Source organism: Brassica napus, chromosome C6, assembly GCF_020379485.1.
Source record: "Brassica napus cultivar Da-Ae chromosome C6, Da-Ae, whole genome shotgun sequence".
Lineage (NCBI taxonomy): Eukaryota > Viridiplantae > Streptophyta > Magnoliopsida > Brassicales > Brassicaceae > Brassica > Brassica napus.
In genome coordinates, this window is record NC_063449.1 from 10,031,838 (window position 1) to 10,048,713 (window position 16,876).

Genomic DNA, 16,876 nt, shown 5'->3' on the forward strand with positions numbered 1-16,876 from the left:
AGTTGCTAATTATGATTTCTTACTTCGTTTGCAGAGGAGGATAATCCCGGCGACCGCCCCGATGAAAGATTGCCGGAGATATTGTTTGCGACGGACAGATATCCAAGTCGGCGTCTTAATGTTTATTTGAGTTTGGATTTCCTAGTCGCGGTGAAGGATGTTCTTCGTGGTACGCCGGAGATGGATAGGATTCTGGGCTCCTGTTTCGGGAAGTTGTTTGAATTACATGTCCGTAGATGTAGCTACTCCTCGGTGATGATACACGCGCTGCTAGCGAGGCACTTGGTGACGAAGAAGAGGTACGAAGCCTGGCCAGTGTTTGGTTGCAACCCTCTAAGGTTTTCAATGGTGGAGTTTGGCCGTGTAACTGGCCTCCCGTGTGGAGAGTTTGAGGAAGGATTGTAGAAATGAAGCCAAAATACAGAGAGGAGGACTATGCTTACTGGGACAAGTTGTTTGACGGCAGGCGCGACATAACGATTCCTGACGTAGTTCAGATGGTGACAGAGGACCTAACCATTTCGCGCAGCCGACGGTTGAAGATGTGTTTGATAATAATTGTTGATGGGGTGCTCATTGCCTCAACCCAACTAGCTCGCCCTACACTTAAGCATGTGAAACGGGTTGAGAAACTGAAGAATTTCTTGGCTTTTCAGTAGGGGGGGGGGGGGGAGTCATTTTACTGGACAGTGACCAACATGATTGCACCGAAGAGGGTAATGGGGGTTTGCGATGACCCGCCAGGAGAGTTCTGCACCAAGCTGAGGCAGAAAACGAAAAAAATGACTGGTTTGCCACTGGCGCTCCAGCTAGTTGCTTATGAATGCATACCTCAGCTTTTGGCTAGGCTTGGTAGTAACGATGACCTGAAGATCATAGACTGTGAAAGCCTCCCACAACACACGAGATTGAACTTGGTGGACGTATTGGAGGCTGAGCACCATTCCGAGGTAATGTTATGTACTTGTACTGCTTGTTGTGTACGCGTGTACACTGTAAGACCAGTGAATTTATGTACAAATAGTGACCTGGTGTACGCACGTACCTGGTTTCAGGTTTTATTTTGGGTTTGTACTAATTTTTGTGGTGTTCTGTTGGTGCAGCTGACTGTGCAGCCTATGATGGAGATAGGACCCGACAAACCAGACGGGTGGGGAGAATGGGATGATGAGATAGACGATCGGAGGGTGAAGTACATGGTGTGGCTTAGAAGACGGACATAAGTTCACGAAGTCAATGTGGTGCGGTGGTGATGCAGCAGAGGATTTGTACGATCATAAGAAGCGTAAGGCCGCAAACAAGAGGAAAAGGCAGGCGGGTAGTTTGAGAACCAATGTTGGGGGGGGGGGGCATGTGTTGAAGCAAAGACGGGTGAGCACATACTTCCGGAGGCCGACTTTGGTAGATGATGATAAATATGACGAGCTAGTTGCACGGTTTGATGCTTTGGAAAAGGTTGTCGTGTGGATGAAAAAGAGGTTAGGGAGGCGCAAGAGGACATAGGTTACACCGAGGAAGGAGATTTTCTGTAGTGGGGGAAGGGTGAAGGAAAAAAAGAAGAAGAGTGCTGGAGCGGCTGAGGTGGAAGAACATAGGGATAAAACCGAATCACCAATTGTAAAAGATGTTGGTGAGGATGTGAGCGTGGACGTTGATGATGTAGGAATAGGTAACGAAAAGTTGCCTGCTGAGAGTGAGGATGTGGAAGCGGAAGAAAAAGAAGACAGTGAAGATAGTGTGAGTGAGGATGTTGAATCGGAAGACGAGGAAGAAGAGGAAGACGGTGAATGTAGTGGCGGTGAGGATGTGGAAGCTGAAGACGTGGATGATAGTGTTTGTGAGGATGAAGAGGATGATGAGCAAGATAAGGGCAGTAGAGCAACTGATGTGGAGATGGAGTAGATGTCGTCTGAAGAACCATCGGAAGTGCTTGCACAATTGAAGGAAGGAGATGGTGTACCGCTACAGTGGGTTGATGCTGAGGCAACTGCTAAGAGTGGTTGCGTCCTGTACAGGGCGACAACTAGCAAAACATTCTTTGTAAGTGAGCACGAGGTAAACAAATGACGTGTGTATTAGCATTGATTAATGTTTCCGTATTATAAATCTAGTAAAGATACAGGGTTGCGGTGATGGTAGAGCTTCTGGAAAGATAGTTGTTGGCGAAGCAAAGGATGGTGCAAATGTTTCACAGGATGGGGACGAAGCAGAGTTTAAGGTGTGTGCTTGATGAATGTTTCTGCTGTCATAAGGTTTTGTTTGGCAACTGAAGACCTTGAATTTGATTTGATGCAGGAATCAGATGGAGTGATAGCAAAGGAACATGTAGGTTCTTCTGGAGATGAAGGCATAGGTGACTGTACAACCAAAGTTTCGCAGGTAAGATGTACATATGGACAATCTGTAGCTTTGTACGTGAGGGTAAACGGTTTGACGGTCTTTCAGGGAAAAGATGACAATCCAAGCACAGGAGCCGAGGATGTGGGCGTAGCTGAGTTGGAGGAGAGGACGGAGGTTTGTTTCTGTTAGTAGGTTTGTGTAGTGATGTTTAGTTGTGTGTGTGCATTGATCAACTTTGATTTTGCCTGGTAGGTATTATCTGGGCTGGACAAACTGGTGGGAGCTATTGTTATGGGTGCATCTGGGGAACTAGGCGTGGGTCTTTTAGCCAACGCAGTCATGAAGGTGAGGTGTACCAATTGTTGTGAATTGTACATCTATTGGGTGCAGAGTTGAGCCTGGTTTGATTCGATTTTAGGTGTACATGTGTACGAACTGGTGTGAGGTGTACATGTGTACGAACTGGTGTTAGCTGTACATGTGTACGAGCTGGTGTTAGTTGTACATGTGTATGAGCTAGTGTGAGTTGTACATGTGTACGATTTCTTTTGGGGATCTGGGGGGAAGTTAATTTGTGTTGTTTTGTGCAGGAGAAAGATGAATCTTCTGAAGAAAGAGGGATACCTGCTGTTGGTGGTGGGGAGAAGGGTGATGAAACCGAAGGATTTGGGAAGGTGTGTGGTACATATAGACCGTGTGGACATTGTTGTATATGAGAGTGGTATATTAAGGTGGTAGTTCTAATGTGTGGTTTACCTGGGTTCTATTGCAGGTAGACGGGGTTGTAGATGTTGCGGATGCTGGAGCTGTTAAGCCTAGGGATGGGGGTGAGATGATAACGTGTTCTAGCGACTCTTCACCGTGTCCGAGAAGCGAGAAGCATGAGCCGGCTGAGGCGGAGGCTAATTTGGCTTCATTGCTCTTGGCGAAGGAACCTTTTAGCATAGAGCAAATAGTGCCTGCTATGGAAGATATTGACTTTGGGTATTTTGAGAAGGTTTTGCTTGGAAACCCCGAAGTGTAAGTGCATAAGTGTGGATGTGTGATTGCTGAGCGCAAATGTATGAATAAGACGTGGTTTCTTTCGGTGCAGGTTGCATCTTGGTGCGGGGAAGTATGATTTGGATAACCAGTTTTTCCTTGACCTTGCAACACCATGTAAATGGGTGTCAACGAAGGTACGTAATTCCAAACCCCTCGTTAGTGAAGCTTATATTTGTCGGATGTATTGGTGATTTTCTTTGTTTCTTGCGGCAGCATATGGAAATGTTGGTAGATTATGTGAGTGAGAGGCATGGGGCGCGGTTGAAGGAAAACAGGGCCATGTTTGTTGATCCATGGTTTGTAGATCATCTGTTAGGCAAAGCTAGGTCGTTTAAGACGGCCACATACAAAGGCAGAGTGTTTTCCGATCCTAAGCTAGCAGGATCTTTAACGCAGGAGGGGAAGAAGCTCGGTGTGGATGTGGACAAAGTGTATGGGCCAATGATTTGGGGGAAAAATCACTGGGTTGGTTTGGCCATAAATATCCACACTTGGAGTGTCCAGGTGTTTGATTCGGATCACAGTCTGAGGAGCCTGGAAGAGGTGATGGTGATAATGTCACCAATAACTAAGATGCTACCTTATCTAGTGCGGAAGGTATGTCCAGCTGAGTTTCTGTTGGGGCATGGACTGGAACCGTTTGCGGTTGAGCGGTTGGAGTTTGTGTATCAGAATAGACGCAGTGGTGATTGCGGGCCAGTGGCAGTGAAGTTCTTGGAGTTGTCTGCGACAGCTGTCGAGCAACCATGTGTTGGAGACCTAACAGACAACGCGGTTGACATATTGAGGAAGCAATATGCAATGGATGTGTACTGAGATTGGATAGTACCCTTGTACATGGGGGGCGACGCAGCTAACTAGGCGCATGAATTATATTTGTGTGGGGGCGATTAATGAAAGTCAGGGTAGGGTTTGATTTTGTGATGTATTTAAACGTTGATTATGTACGGTGGGGTTCTGGCCTTGAAACTATTTTTTGGTATTTTCTTTGGCGATATAACTTATGTATTTAGAATTGCTATAATGTGTAGGCATGTTTTGTTTGAGATCTTTGGCATTTTGATGTTTTGTTTGAGATGAAGGAATGATGAAATGCGTGAAATGCATAACATTAGAGCAGTTGTACATGTGTACACTCATCAGAAGGGTTGTACATGACCGAGCCAGAAAACATGTGCAAGATAAACAGAAGTGCACATATGGACAAAAATTAGTAAGTAATGGGTGTTGGTTGTACATATGGAGATTAGTTGTACGCGAGTAACCTCACGCCTCCCAATGATGGGGGTTATCGTATTTGGATTTAGTAGGACGGTAGGACGACGAGTATGATTGAGTCTTCATGAAACGTACCACATTAGAGCAGTTGTACATGTGTACACCTATTAGAAGGGTTGTACATGAATGAGGTAGAAAACATGTGCAAGATAAACACAGGTGCACGTATGGACAATAATTAGTAAATAATGGGTGTTGGTTGTACATATGGAGATTAGTTGTACACGAGTACCCGCATGTCTCCCAATGACGGGGGTTATCGTATTTGGATTTAGTAGGACGGTAGGACGACAAGTATGATTGAGTCTTCATGAAACGTGATATGTACTTCATCATGTGACCCTTGAATGAAGAAGGGTTACAACCGAATGAGTGTGCAATGAATTCCTGTACATGTGGTAAAATGTGTACTGCGAATTCCTGTACATATGGAGGAGGGCTGATGAGGAATTCATGTACATATGGACAACAAAATTGTGAAGGTATGTTGTTAAGAGCAGATAAGAAGAAAACGGTACACGTGGGCATGAGAATAATAAGTTAAACATTTTGTCAGAAACATGGGCGTTTTAACCCACCAAAAAGGAACTGCCAATGCATGTTTCTAAGGTTCAGACATGCAAAACAAAAGCACCGAGAAAAAACAAAAGGGGCTGATCCTAGGTAAATTCCCTATCCAAAAGAGAGCTCATGTGGATATAAGATTCACCACAGTCAGATGGGGACAACACAGTGAGTGCGGTTATGGCCTGTGCCACCGCAGCGGCCACATTTGTTGGGAACGACCTTTGGTTTCTTGGGAGCCTGAGAGGAGACAAGTTTGGTGTAAGTAAGCAAGGAACGTGGAGTTGAAGAAGTTAGTGAGGGAAAAAAACTGACCTGGACCTCTTATGTGGAAGGAATCCGCTTGTCCTTCGGTCGGCCAGATGGGCGGCGAGTCTTTGGTGGGTTAATGGTGACATCTGAAATATCAGGGGGAATAGGATGGTAGCCTCAGGTAAGATCACACCATAGTAGGTTTCGATCCAGTGCTGTGTTTTGTAGCAATCACCCACTAATTGGGTGTATGGGAGACCGATAGAATCAACAGCCAACATAGCATGTCCGCATGGTATTTTTAGCTTTTGGAACACTTGACATGTACATGCTTTAGTATCGAGGTGGACAGTGTTAGGGTGACCAAAAAGACCCCTAACCGAGTAGGTCCATTCTTTGGCTGGATAAATCTTGTTGCCTTTGGTGAGTCTGATATGAGTCTGCATGACTTTATCGACCTCGGGGGTGACAAAACCCCTGTGTTTTGCTGATTTTGTCCTCCTTGCTGAGAACCACAGATTGACCATGCGTTGGATGAACATGAACATCTCAACGATGGGAGAGGCTATGGATTTGGAAATAGCCTTGTTCAACTGCTCAGCAACGTTGCTGCTGAGGAGATTGTACCGGTTTCCAGGAAAGTAAGTCCGTGACCATTTTTCAATGCCAATGTCTTCAAGGTATTTGAAGCAAGGTGCACTAGCTTGTTTAATTTTGGCAAAGTTAGCATCAAAATCAGAGCGCCGGAAAGAGAATGCAGCCTCACAAACCATCTTGGCGAGACCCTTGCTTTTGTACCGGGAAACGACGTTCCTCATGAGATAAACAATGAAGGATCCATGGTGTGCCTTGGGGAATGTCAGACTAATTGCTTTAATGATGGAGGCATGACGATCAGAGATGATAGTGAGGGTGTTTGAGTCAGCTATGATCCTCTCCAGCTTGGTTAGAAACCATGTCCAGGCCTCTTCAGTTTCACCATCAACAACAGCAAAGGCTAGAGGGAAGACTTGGAAGTTGACATCTTGTCCACTTGCAGTGAGGAGTACACCTTTGTATTTGCCTGATAGGTGAGTGCCATCAATAATCAAGACAGGGCGCAAGCGACGGAATCCTTGGATTGAGGCTCCAAAAGACAGGAAAGCGTACAGAAAACGGGTGTCACCAGCATCATCAAGCTCAGTTTCGATTGAAGTGACTGTCCCACGATTAGTTGCTTTCAGCCTGTCAAAATAGCTTGCTATGTTGAGGTAGGAGTCCTCTGCATTCCCATGTGTAATGTCAAGTGCTACCCCTTTTGCCTGATGGCATTTCATGTAGGAAGCTGAGACACGCAAATCTTCAAGAACAAGTTGCTGGAGCTGGAGAGCTTTGGGTGCATCAGCTGCATCGCCGTATTTGGAGCGATATATATGTGCTAAAACCTTTGAGGTAGCACGTTTCTTGTAAAGCCTGCGAGTCTCAGTATCGCAAGTATGGTCCAGGTGACACTTCTGAATAGTGTAGTAGCCGCAGCTGGTGAGCTCTTTAGCACGGATTCTCTACTCACAACGAGTGTCATGGCAACTGAGGACGAAGGAATGCCTGCTCGTTCTAGTCTGTCTGAAATAAAACTGCTCCTTGATTGCGTAGATGGCGAGCCCAATTTGACAGTCTTCCTTTGATGCATACAATTTCCCAACGAAAGGTGCATCATCATCAATATCCAAGTCTGGGACGTCTTCAGCTTCAAACAAGGTATCATCAAACAGGGGTGGAACATCAAATTCCTCGTCACTTATTTCTGAGAGGGGCCGGGTTTCACGCGGAGGCGGGGTGGGGGGATGGGGCAGGTGGTGGTCAGTGTATGATGTGCGAGCCGAACTTGTGTACGCGGGAGAATGGCGTGCAGGTGGACAACTCTGGGGAGTTCGGGATGGACCACTTCGAGGTTGTACGGATGGACAACTACGAGGATGTACGGGTAGCGATGATGAACCAACTTCCGGTTTGCAGTACGGTGGTAGTTCGCCGGAGACAAGGACAGTGTGGTCAAAAGCGTCACCAGTTGTGCAGTGGATGATATGGGGTGCAGTCTTGGGCACTTCGATACCCGCCATAACCTTAGCCGCATCAGACCCACCTAAAGGGTTACCAATAAGAGGAGCCCAAAAGTCTTGGTCATACCCATGGGTTTGAACCCCGTCAATATCAGCAGGAAGAGAAGCATCGGAAGTAGTGTCTTCGTCCTCGTTGGTTGCCCAGCTGTCGGGTATGTTGTCGGGGTCTTCTTTGAACATTTTTTCAAGGAGCTCATCTTGGCAGAAGAGGGTTTCGTCTAGGAGGGAGTATCGATTGGTTTTTGATGGACCAGAGTCTTCAACAACAGGAAATTCTTGATCCAGGTTATCGTGGGTGGAAAGAGAGGAGCCTGGAATCTGAGAGACAGCTGTAGCGCGATGTATAGGAGGACAGCTCTGAGGATAACTCGGAGAGCGTACAGGCGGAGTAGACTGAGTTTGTACATGTGGACTGTTCTGAGGGTGTATAGGCAGACAAACATGAGACAGGTTGAGGTCGTCATCGTTGAAAAGGGAGAAGCCTGGTATTTGAGACCCAGCGGTTGAAGGATGTCGCAGTGCAGACGAAGAATAGGGACTGTGGGTCTTCTTGATAGGTTGGTTGGGCGTAGTGAAAGATAAAGGATTCTCATCAACATGACTAATCGGATGGGGTTGGGGTTGGATATTGAAAGTGACAAACAAATTCATTCCCTTGTTAGCTTGAAAGTGCTGGTAAAAGTAGGAGACAGCCTCGTCGTTTGTGAGCATGACTGGGGGTGTGGTAAGACCGGTTGCAAGCTCCTTGGAATTCGGTGGCCAATAACTAAGTACGACGGTGTGGAAGACATCGGCGTCGTCAAAGAACTCCCTGAATACATTGCTCAGTAATTCGGTCAAGGGTATGCCATTACGAAGAGGAACAATCCTTGTCATGTGCTGTTTGTCTATGGAGAAATTCTAGTGTCTGTCTGCAGAGGTTTCCCACTTGCCGGCGATGACCATACAATGCTCCGCCATGGACGACGGCTGAAACCAAAAAAAATAAGAGGAGAAGGCGTACATGATTAGCAGTAAGAGTAGCTTAATCATCCAGTTTAAAAGAGAAACAAACCTTGTACGTGAGGGATTGGTGATGATTTTATGTTCCACAACGGTGAACGGCGATGGTAAATCCAGGTGAGGGAGAGGTGTAAGAAGTTGAAATTACGACGGTGAAGAAAATTGGGAAGAGGTGAAATCTTAGAATAATTTGGGCCGTCCGTGATGAAAAGTACAGTAACAGATCTAAGGATGTGGAATGGAAGCAGATATATGTCTTGTGTTGATTTGGATAGCTGAAACTGAGTCGTCCATTTTTTTTTAAGATCAATGGCTGAGACTGAAACCCGCCAATTTATTAGTATAGTTAAAGAAATTTCTGGTTGAGAGTCAACTAGAAAAACTGAGTTCTAACAGATCTTTTAAGGTAAAGTGCTCTTGTATAAACATGTGACTTGGGCTGACATTCGTAAGTAGATAAGTGACTCTGAAGGTAATATTCTCCTTAATCAATCATTCATGATCACTATCAAAGAATAATTACGATGACGTGGCCAAAAGTGATTGGTGGCTAGCGTTGGATTTAGAACCCCCTGTGAAGGTGTCTGCCCTTTAATTGACAAGACAGCGAAGCCAAAACAAAACCACCACTTTTTCCTTTATTATTATTATTTTTTTTTTTTAATTTATCAAAACAAAACAATGTCATCGAGATTCATCGTCGTCATTTCCAACTCGGTCTTCTTCTTCGGCGGAAGATTCGAAAAATTCTCATTTTTGAAAGGAAAGGTTACGACTTTGATTTGGCGTCGGTGAAGGGTTTTGTCTGAATCATCATTGTGGTCTGTTTCCGAGAGAGACTTTTGTTGAACGATTGAAAGAAGGAAGAACATACAAATGGGTTGTGCTGGATCGACACAGTGGCAAGCAGAAGGTGAGAGATCACACTACCATCTCCTCGAATCTCTTTTAGTTTATCGCTTTCATTAGCTGGATCGGGCGGAAAAGGAATCATTTTTAATGTTTCGTTAGATAAAGATGTTGAGAAACCCTAGATTTATATAACTCGATATGTTGAAATGTTCAATCTTTCAACCCTAAGAGGTAGAATAGAACCACAGTGTTCAGATGTAGTCTATGTGCGCATATATTTGCTTGCATCACCTGGCAATGCGAGAGTTCATAGAATACATAACATTCATGTTGACTCGGCTTCATCTGGAAGCTTTTGACTTAATAGTATCACCCCTCATTATGACTGGCATCCTCTTATGGAAATAAACTATGTGATTACTGATGAACCTAAGGCTAATTTCCCTTTTGAATCCTTAATTGAGCACAAGTATGATGAGTGGTGCACATAGATTGTCTTTGTTTTGTAAGAGTTTTATATGGCAGCACATGGAGATTGGCTTTGTTTTTTAAGAGTTTTATTACGGGAGCAGATGGGATCGATAACTCGTTGTTTGTTTACAGGGCCAGTAAAGAAAATTAGGAAGCCGAAACCGTGGAAGCATACTCAACCGATCACTAAAGCTGAGCTTATGAAACTTAGAGAAGAGCTTTAGGACACTGCTCCTCACTATGGCGGTACGAAAGGTAAAGTTGATTACTTACTTCCTTGCCTGCCTTTGTTTGTGTGTTTTGAGTGTGTGCTTTCACTTTATACAAAATAAATGAAAAATTTGTAGAAAAGGTGGACTAGTGTTAGAAAATTAGGAGTTTTATAAGGGCTCTAACCTATTGATCTGCAGTCAATTGCCCTACCACTGAGCTAAGAACCCCCTTCTGTCACATGGTGATCAGTGTCACATAAAAAAGATTTATAGGTATATGCATTGATTGAATGACTTACAAAAATAGATGATATTAGTCTTAGAGGTTGGTAAAAGTGAAAAAAATTTAGATTTATAAGGGCCCTACCGGATTCAAACCGGTGACCTATTGATCTGCAGTCAATTTCTCTACCACTGATCTAAGGACCCTTGTGTTATTCCTCCTCACATGTGTTACATGAGGTTGAGAAATTTCATTTTTTGAACCATTCTCAACTGAGCTAAGGAACTTCATTAGATTTTTGTCAGTATCATAGAAGTCTTGTCTTTGTGTGTTTCTTTTTGGATGTTTACTTCTGGTCTTGATACCCACATGTTTGGATCTTACACTTGGTTAATCGCAGAGATATGGGATGCACTTCGTGCTGCTGCTGAAGCTGACATATCTCTTGCGCAAGCAATCGTGGACAGGTGCAGGAGTCATTGCTCAGAACAATGATCTCACTATCTGCTATGATGAGAGAGGTCAAACGTTCAAATCTTTTTCCCTTGCCTCAGTGATTTTTCTTGGTGTTCCTATTTGTTACATACTCCTAACTAGTACCTCTTCTTACTCCACAGGTGCTAAGTATGAGCGGACTAAGTATGTTCTTAGCGAGCCTACCAACTTGGTGGAAGAAAGTTGATTAGGGATCAATACCATTTGGAAAAGACCAAAACAATTTCATATTCTATCCGGTAAGGAAAATTCTATTCTATCTTCTAAAAATTAAATATTATGGGACCAGTTGATTGTAACATATACAACAACTCGCAATCTGTAGGGGGCTTATTCAATTAGGGGTTTTATAAAATTTAATATTATTAGTTTTTCCACACTTCGTTTTCTATTGAAATGAGAAAATGATATTGAACATTAATTGTGAAATTGCACAGGAAGCCTCCTACTATGTCCTTAAGTCCTTTGTCCTAATGAATCATTAAACCCCACTACCTTTCTTCTTCTTGGTCTACTTGTCAAGACGTGAGGAGGCTCCAGAGTCAATGATGGCAGATTAACTCACAAATATCTCAATAGCTTGCTGCATTTCTCTATAAAGAACCTTCTCCAAGAAGCAAGCATTTTCATGGATTCCTCAGCTCTCATTTCATGAAACTTCATTGCCTTATTAAGTAAGTTTCTTTCTTATACTCTGTTGATTATGAGTTCTGTTGAACAAAGTTAAAGTACTTGAAAAGAAGATAAAAGAAGCAGTTTTTGAGTTTCTGGGTCTTCAAGTTCTTGAATTTAGATAAAAGATTGTTTAGATTGTTTTAATGTTCTTTAACTAAACCCAAGATCAAGATTAGTTAATAATCTCTCTCATGTGTCTTTTCTTTTAAGGTTATTGATTCTCAAGATGAGTGTAAACCGGCGAAACTGGCTCAAACACGGATCTAATCTCAGATTGGTGTTGTTAGTTCTTTGGTTGGTTTGTTATGTTGGTTATGGTCAGTTTGAGGACACAAATGACTTCAACAATCCAGCTGTTACACAGATGGTTTACAGTAGTCTATCCAACAGCACTGCTGCTCTAAATCAAGAGCTCGCTACTAAAGCAAAGTTTTGCGTCAAAAACCTGTAAGCTTTCATTGCTTTGGTTTCTAGTTTTGGATACTTGTATCATTTGTTTCAATCAAATGTCTCGTTTTCTACAAAACTTGAGCAGTTGAGCTTTAGTGTATTTTGTTTGAATACTAAGATATTTACTACATAAAGAGGTCAACTTTGTATTGTTGATGCTTTGACATAGTGAAATGTATTGTTTCAGTTAACAAATGTCTTGAGATAATCCTTAATGTTGCCAGGGGTGCTGATTGGGACAAAGCTTTTAATTTCTCCGCCAACTTGGATTTCCTGCGTTCTTGCTTTCAGAAAACCGAAGGTAACCAACTTCTTCTTGCTTGATGATTAGATTGTATAAGAAGTCCAAATCTTGTTTCTTTGCAGACATGAATTCTCATTTGTTCCTTTTGGTGTTTGGAAACAGGTGATTTTGTTAGGCGTATCTGCACAGCTGCAGAGATGAGGTTCTATTCAGATGAGTTCCTCTTTAAAACGGATAACCCGGGGTACTTGAAACCGAAACCGAATCGGAATTGCAACTTGACATCATGGGTCTCTGGTTGTGAGCCTGGCTGGGCCTGCAGCCTGGATCATCAAGTTGATCTGCAAGACCTTCCAGAAAGAACAAGAAACTGTATGCCTTGCTGCGAGGGCTTCTTCTGCCCCAACGGACTCACTTGTATGATACGTAAGCAAATCCAAAACTCTCTTTAAGTTTTCCATTGATATCTAGCCTTCTTTCAATATATCTTATCGTCTAAATTTTCTCTTCTGTTTTGAAAAGCTTGCCCTCGTGGTTCTTATTGCCCCTTAGCTACCCTTAATAAGACAACAGGCTTATGCGACCCGTGAGCTTTACTTTTTCTTTTTTTTAAGTACACATGTTATGCTGTTGTGGGATAAGATGTTGAAATCTTACAATTTATATAGGTATGCTTATCAACTACCACCAGGACAACTAAAACGCACTTGTGGAGGTGCAAATGTATGGGCCGATCACAGTAGAAGCGACGAAGTATTCTGTTCCGCGGGATATTATTGTCCAACGACCACTCTAAAATTACCTTGTGAAAGGGGGTAATTCAACCTTTGTCCCTTCAAACTCCATTCTATTGTGACAAATAATAATCAAAGTTGTGTTATTATTACTTTTTTTATGTATGTATGATCCAGGCACTACTGTCGTATGGGTTCTACATCTAAGAAACGTAAGTCTTTCAGAATTATCATAATGAAGTTTATTTTAAATCTGCCTTGTCTCTCTCTTCATGTACTTATTGTCTTCCAGCTTGCTTTAAGTTGACTTCTTGCAATTCCAACTCCGCAAATCTGCATGCATTTGGGATTATGGTTATTGTAAGTTTTTTTTTATTCAGTTATATTATTAGTCAGTGATGAATACATCCAAAAGATTTTTGACAAAAAGAGTGGCTTTCAATGTGTTTGTGCAGTGTGGTGTGGTCACTATTCTACTCATTATATACAACTGTTCTGATCAAATCCTAACGACGAGGGAGAGGAGGCAGGCGAAGTCCAGGGAAGCAGCTGTGAAGAAAGCTAAAGCCAACCAGAGATGGAAAGTTGCTAGAACTGCTGCTAAGAAGCATGTAACTGAGATAAGTGAGCAAATAAGTCAGACGCTCTCGGGTAAAAGAACCAAAAACGATGGAGAAACTCACAAGATGTTGGATCGTGTGGACTCGTCTTCAAGTCCTGCTAGTTCCTCCTCAGCTGTGCAACCTAGCTTTGAGATAGAGGATGATGCAGCTGGCGGAAGTAACAAAAGACCAAGTGGAAAGAGAGGTAAAGGTCCCAGAATCAAGAATTCACAGAGCCAAATCTTAAAGTATGCGTATAATCAGATCGAGAAGGAGAAAGCCATGGAGCTAGAGAATAGCGACCTTACCTTTTCAGGAATAGTTAACATGGCTACTTATTCTGAGATGAAGAGGAGGACCCTCTTGGAGCTTTCTTTCCAAGATTTAACTCTTACCTTGAAATCCAATGGTAAGCATCTGTTGAGATGTGTGACAGGAACCATGAAACCAGGTCGGATCACAGCTGTGATGGGTCCATCAGGAGCAGGAAAGACAAGTCTTCTTTCTGCTTTGGCTGGGAAAGCCGTTGGGTGCAATCTGAGTGGTTTGTTGCTTATAAACGGGAAGCAATTATCAATCCACTCATATAAGAAGATTATTGGGTTTGTGCCACAAGATGACATTGTCCATGGAAACTTGACTGTTGAGGAAAACATCTGGTTCCATGCTAGATGCAGATTACCTGCTGGGCAATCAAAAGCCGAAAAAGTGCTTGTGGTCGAGAGAGTCATCGACTCTTTGGGGCTACAAGGTGTGAGAAGCTCACTAGTTGGTACGGTAGAGAAGAGGGGAATTTCAGGAGGGCAGAGGAAACGAGTGAATGTTGGTCTGGAAATGGCAATGGAGCCTTCTATTTTGTTCTTGGACGAACCTACTTCTGGTTTGGACAGTGCCTCATCACAGCTTCTTCTTAAAGCACTTAAGCATGAAGCCCTTGAGGGTGTCAATATCTGCATGGTTGTTCACCAACCAAGGTAAATCAATCAGAAATGTTTAGAAGAAATATCTTTTTAATAAGTGTCATGAAGCTTTCTAAGTTCATAACGTTTCTCTGTTGCAGTTATACTCTGTTCAAAACGTTCAATGATCTAGTACTTCTAGCGAAAGGTGGCCTTACTGTTTACCACGGACCAGTAGAGAACGTCGAGGAATACTTCTCGGGTCTTGGAATCATTGTACCAGAGCGTATCAACCCTCCTGACTACTACATAGACGTTCTGGAAGGGATTGTAACCAACCTGAACTCTGATGTTAGCATCAAAGAGCTTCCTCAGAGGTGGATGCTTCACGAAGGGTATTCGGTTCCATTAGATATGCGGAAAAACAACGCCAACAGTGCAGAACCGACATTTGTCAGAGAGCTGTTGGGAGATGTAACGAGTAATTTCAGGTTGCGTGGTGATAAAATAAGACATAACTTCTTAAAGACCAGAGATTTATCCTACAGAACAACCCCTTCTATGTGGCTGCAATACAAATATTTCCTTGGAAGGTATATATATATATATATACACTTTCTTGCACTATCTGAAGAGAAGCTAAGTGTTGTTGATTTTACAGGATAGCTAAGCAGAGAATGAGAGAAGCTAAGTTACAAGCCACAGACTACTTGATCTTATTGCTAGCTGGAGCTTGTTTAGGATCATTGATTAAAGCAAGTGATGAGAGCTTTGGAGCACCTGGTTATACCTACACTATTATCGCCGTTTGTAAGTTGGTTTCCTTCTAATACAAGTTTTCTTAACAAGTATTGTCTCTTATTGGTCTCTTGTTTTGTCTTTTTTTCTTCATATGTCAGCTCTTCTGTGCAAAATAACAGCTCTAAGATCATTCTCACTAGACAAGTTACATTACTGGAGAGAAAGTGCTTCAGGGATGAGTAGCTTAGCTAGTTTCCTTGCCAAAGATACAATAGACTGTTTCAATACACTTGTCAAGCCATTGGTATATCTCTCCATGTTCTACTTCTTCACGAACCCGAGATCGACATTTTTGGATCACTATATCGTCTTGGTATGCCTGGTGTATTGTGTGACTGGTATAGCATATGCGTTGGCTATCTTCCTCCAGCCTGGTTCTGCTCAGCTGGTGAGTTTTCCATTTCTGTTTCGCTTGCAAAGAGAAGAAAGAACCATCCACTCTGTCGTAATTGGTCTAATTTGACAAAAACATGTTGGTGTCTTTTGCAGTTTTCTGTACTTCTTCCAGTTGTTTTAACACTTGTTGCAACTCGACCGCACGATAGTAAAGCTATGAAGACCATAGCTGATTTATGTTATCCAAAGTGGGCTTTGCAAGCATTTGTGATTAGAAATGCGGAAAAGTAAGGCATATTCTTCTTTCTGCCTGAAAAATCTTGGTTTGATTCATATAGCATCTGTTTTAATTTTTCTGCTTTGGGGTTCAGGTACTCTGGAGTATGGATGATCACTCGGTGTGGAGCACTTATGAAGGGTGGCTACGACATTAATGAGTGGAACCTGTGTATAATGATATTGCTTCTCATTGGTGTGGCCACTCGTATGATCGCCTTTGTTGGGATGGTTATACTTCAAAAGAGGTGAATAAAAGGTCTTTCCATCACGGTTTTAATTCTCGCAGGACTCTCAAGCTTGGAGGTAAGGAGGAGCGAAGACTTTCATGGTTCTGCGTTTGGTTTATATTCGACCAAGAAGACTATATGTAGCTTTCTTTGTGTTGTATCCTTTGTTCCTCTTAGTTCATTGTCATATTAAAATAGCAAACTTTGTTCAGGTCTTTTGTGATTTTAATGTTGGTTTTTAATACAAAAGTTAAGCGTGCTGGCAGGTTTAAATAGATGATCTATAAGCTCTTTTATAAGTCATGGCTTGTTTTCATGAATTTTATGCTCAAGAGAGACTTGTCTCCATCTCCAAAGGTTGGATATTTTCTTTCTTCTGCTTTGGTGATTACAGCAACCGAAGTAACTCAAGAGAAGGCAAAGGCGCATGTATGTAACCTGTTATATGGATGATGTCTGAACAAGGACTAATTTGAGCCATTGCTATTTAGGTTTTGTGTATAATTTTGTCTAGATATCATATATAAGGTGTTTGAGACAACAAAAAGTAAACACAACTCCTAAGTATGTTACTGTATAACCAAATCTGATATTAAAAATTCAATCTCTTGATGTTAAATGTGTCATAAATTTCATTAGCTTTCAGATCACAATACAAGAAAATTATTTATGTTTTCAATTAATTTGACAATGAGACATTTTCAGAAAAGGAAATGAAGAGTGTTTATATTTCTGTGATTTATCTTAGTTAAACTGAGATAGGGTTAACTCACTAGGTGTTAGCGGAAGATATATTT

General features: G+C 42.5%; 1 protein-coding gene, 1 non-coding gene and 1 pseudogene across 2 annotated transcripts; 2 read left to right on the forward strand and 1 right to left on the reverse strand.

The window, feature by feature from the left end:
• The first annotated feature begins 9,320 nt into the window (after nucleotides 1-9,320).
• On the forward strand, nucleotides 9,321-11,044 carry LOC106451472 (annotated as a pseudogene).
• Nucleotides 10,472-10,543, reverse strand: TRNAC-GCA. The gene has a single exon. It is a non-coding gene; the product is annotated as a tRNA-Cys (tRNA).
• LOC106451471 (ABC transporter G family member 24-like) lies at nucleotides 10,738-16,354 on the forward strand. The gene is made up of 16 exons (XM_048760489.1): nucleotides 10,738-10,858; nucleotides 10,955-11,071; nucleotides 11,270-11,506; nucleotides 11,718-11,954; nucleotides 12,182-12,258; nucleotides 12,364-12,627; nucleotides 12,724-12,787; nucleotides 12,870-13,016; nucleotides 13,113-13,147; nucleotides 13,228-13,295; nucleotides 13,391-14,511; nucleotides 14,598-15,029; nucleotides 15,098-15,246; nucleotides 15,336-15,625; nucleotides 15,727-15,860; nucleotides 15,945-16,354. Exons 3-16 carry the CDS (start codon nucleotides 11,484-11,486, stop codon nucleotides 16,099-16,101), a joined length of 3,198 nt encoding a protein of 1,065 aa, XP_048616446.1. The 5' UTR covers nucleotides 10,738-10,858; nucleotides 10,955-11,071; nucleotides 11,270-11,483; the 3' UTR covers nucleotides 16,102-16,354.
• Nucleotides 16,355-16,876: the final 522 nt, after the last annotated feature.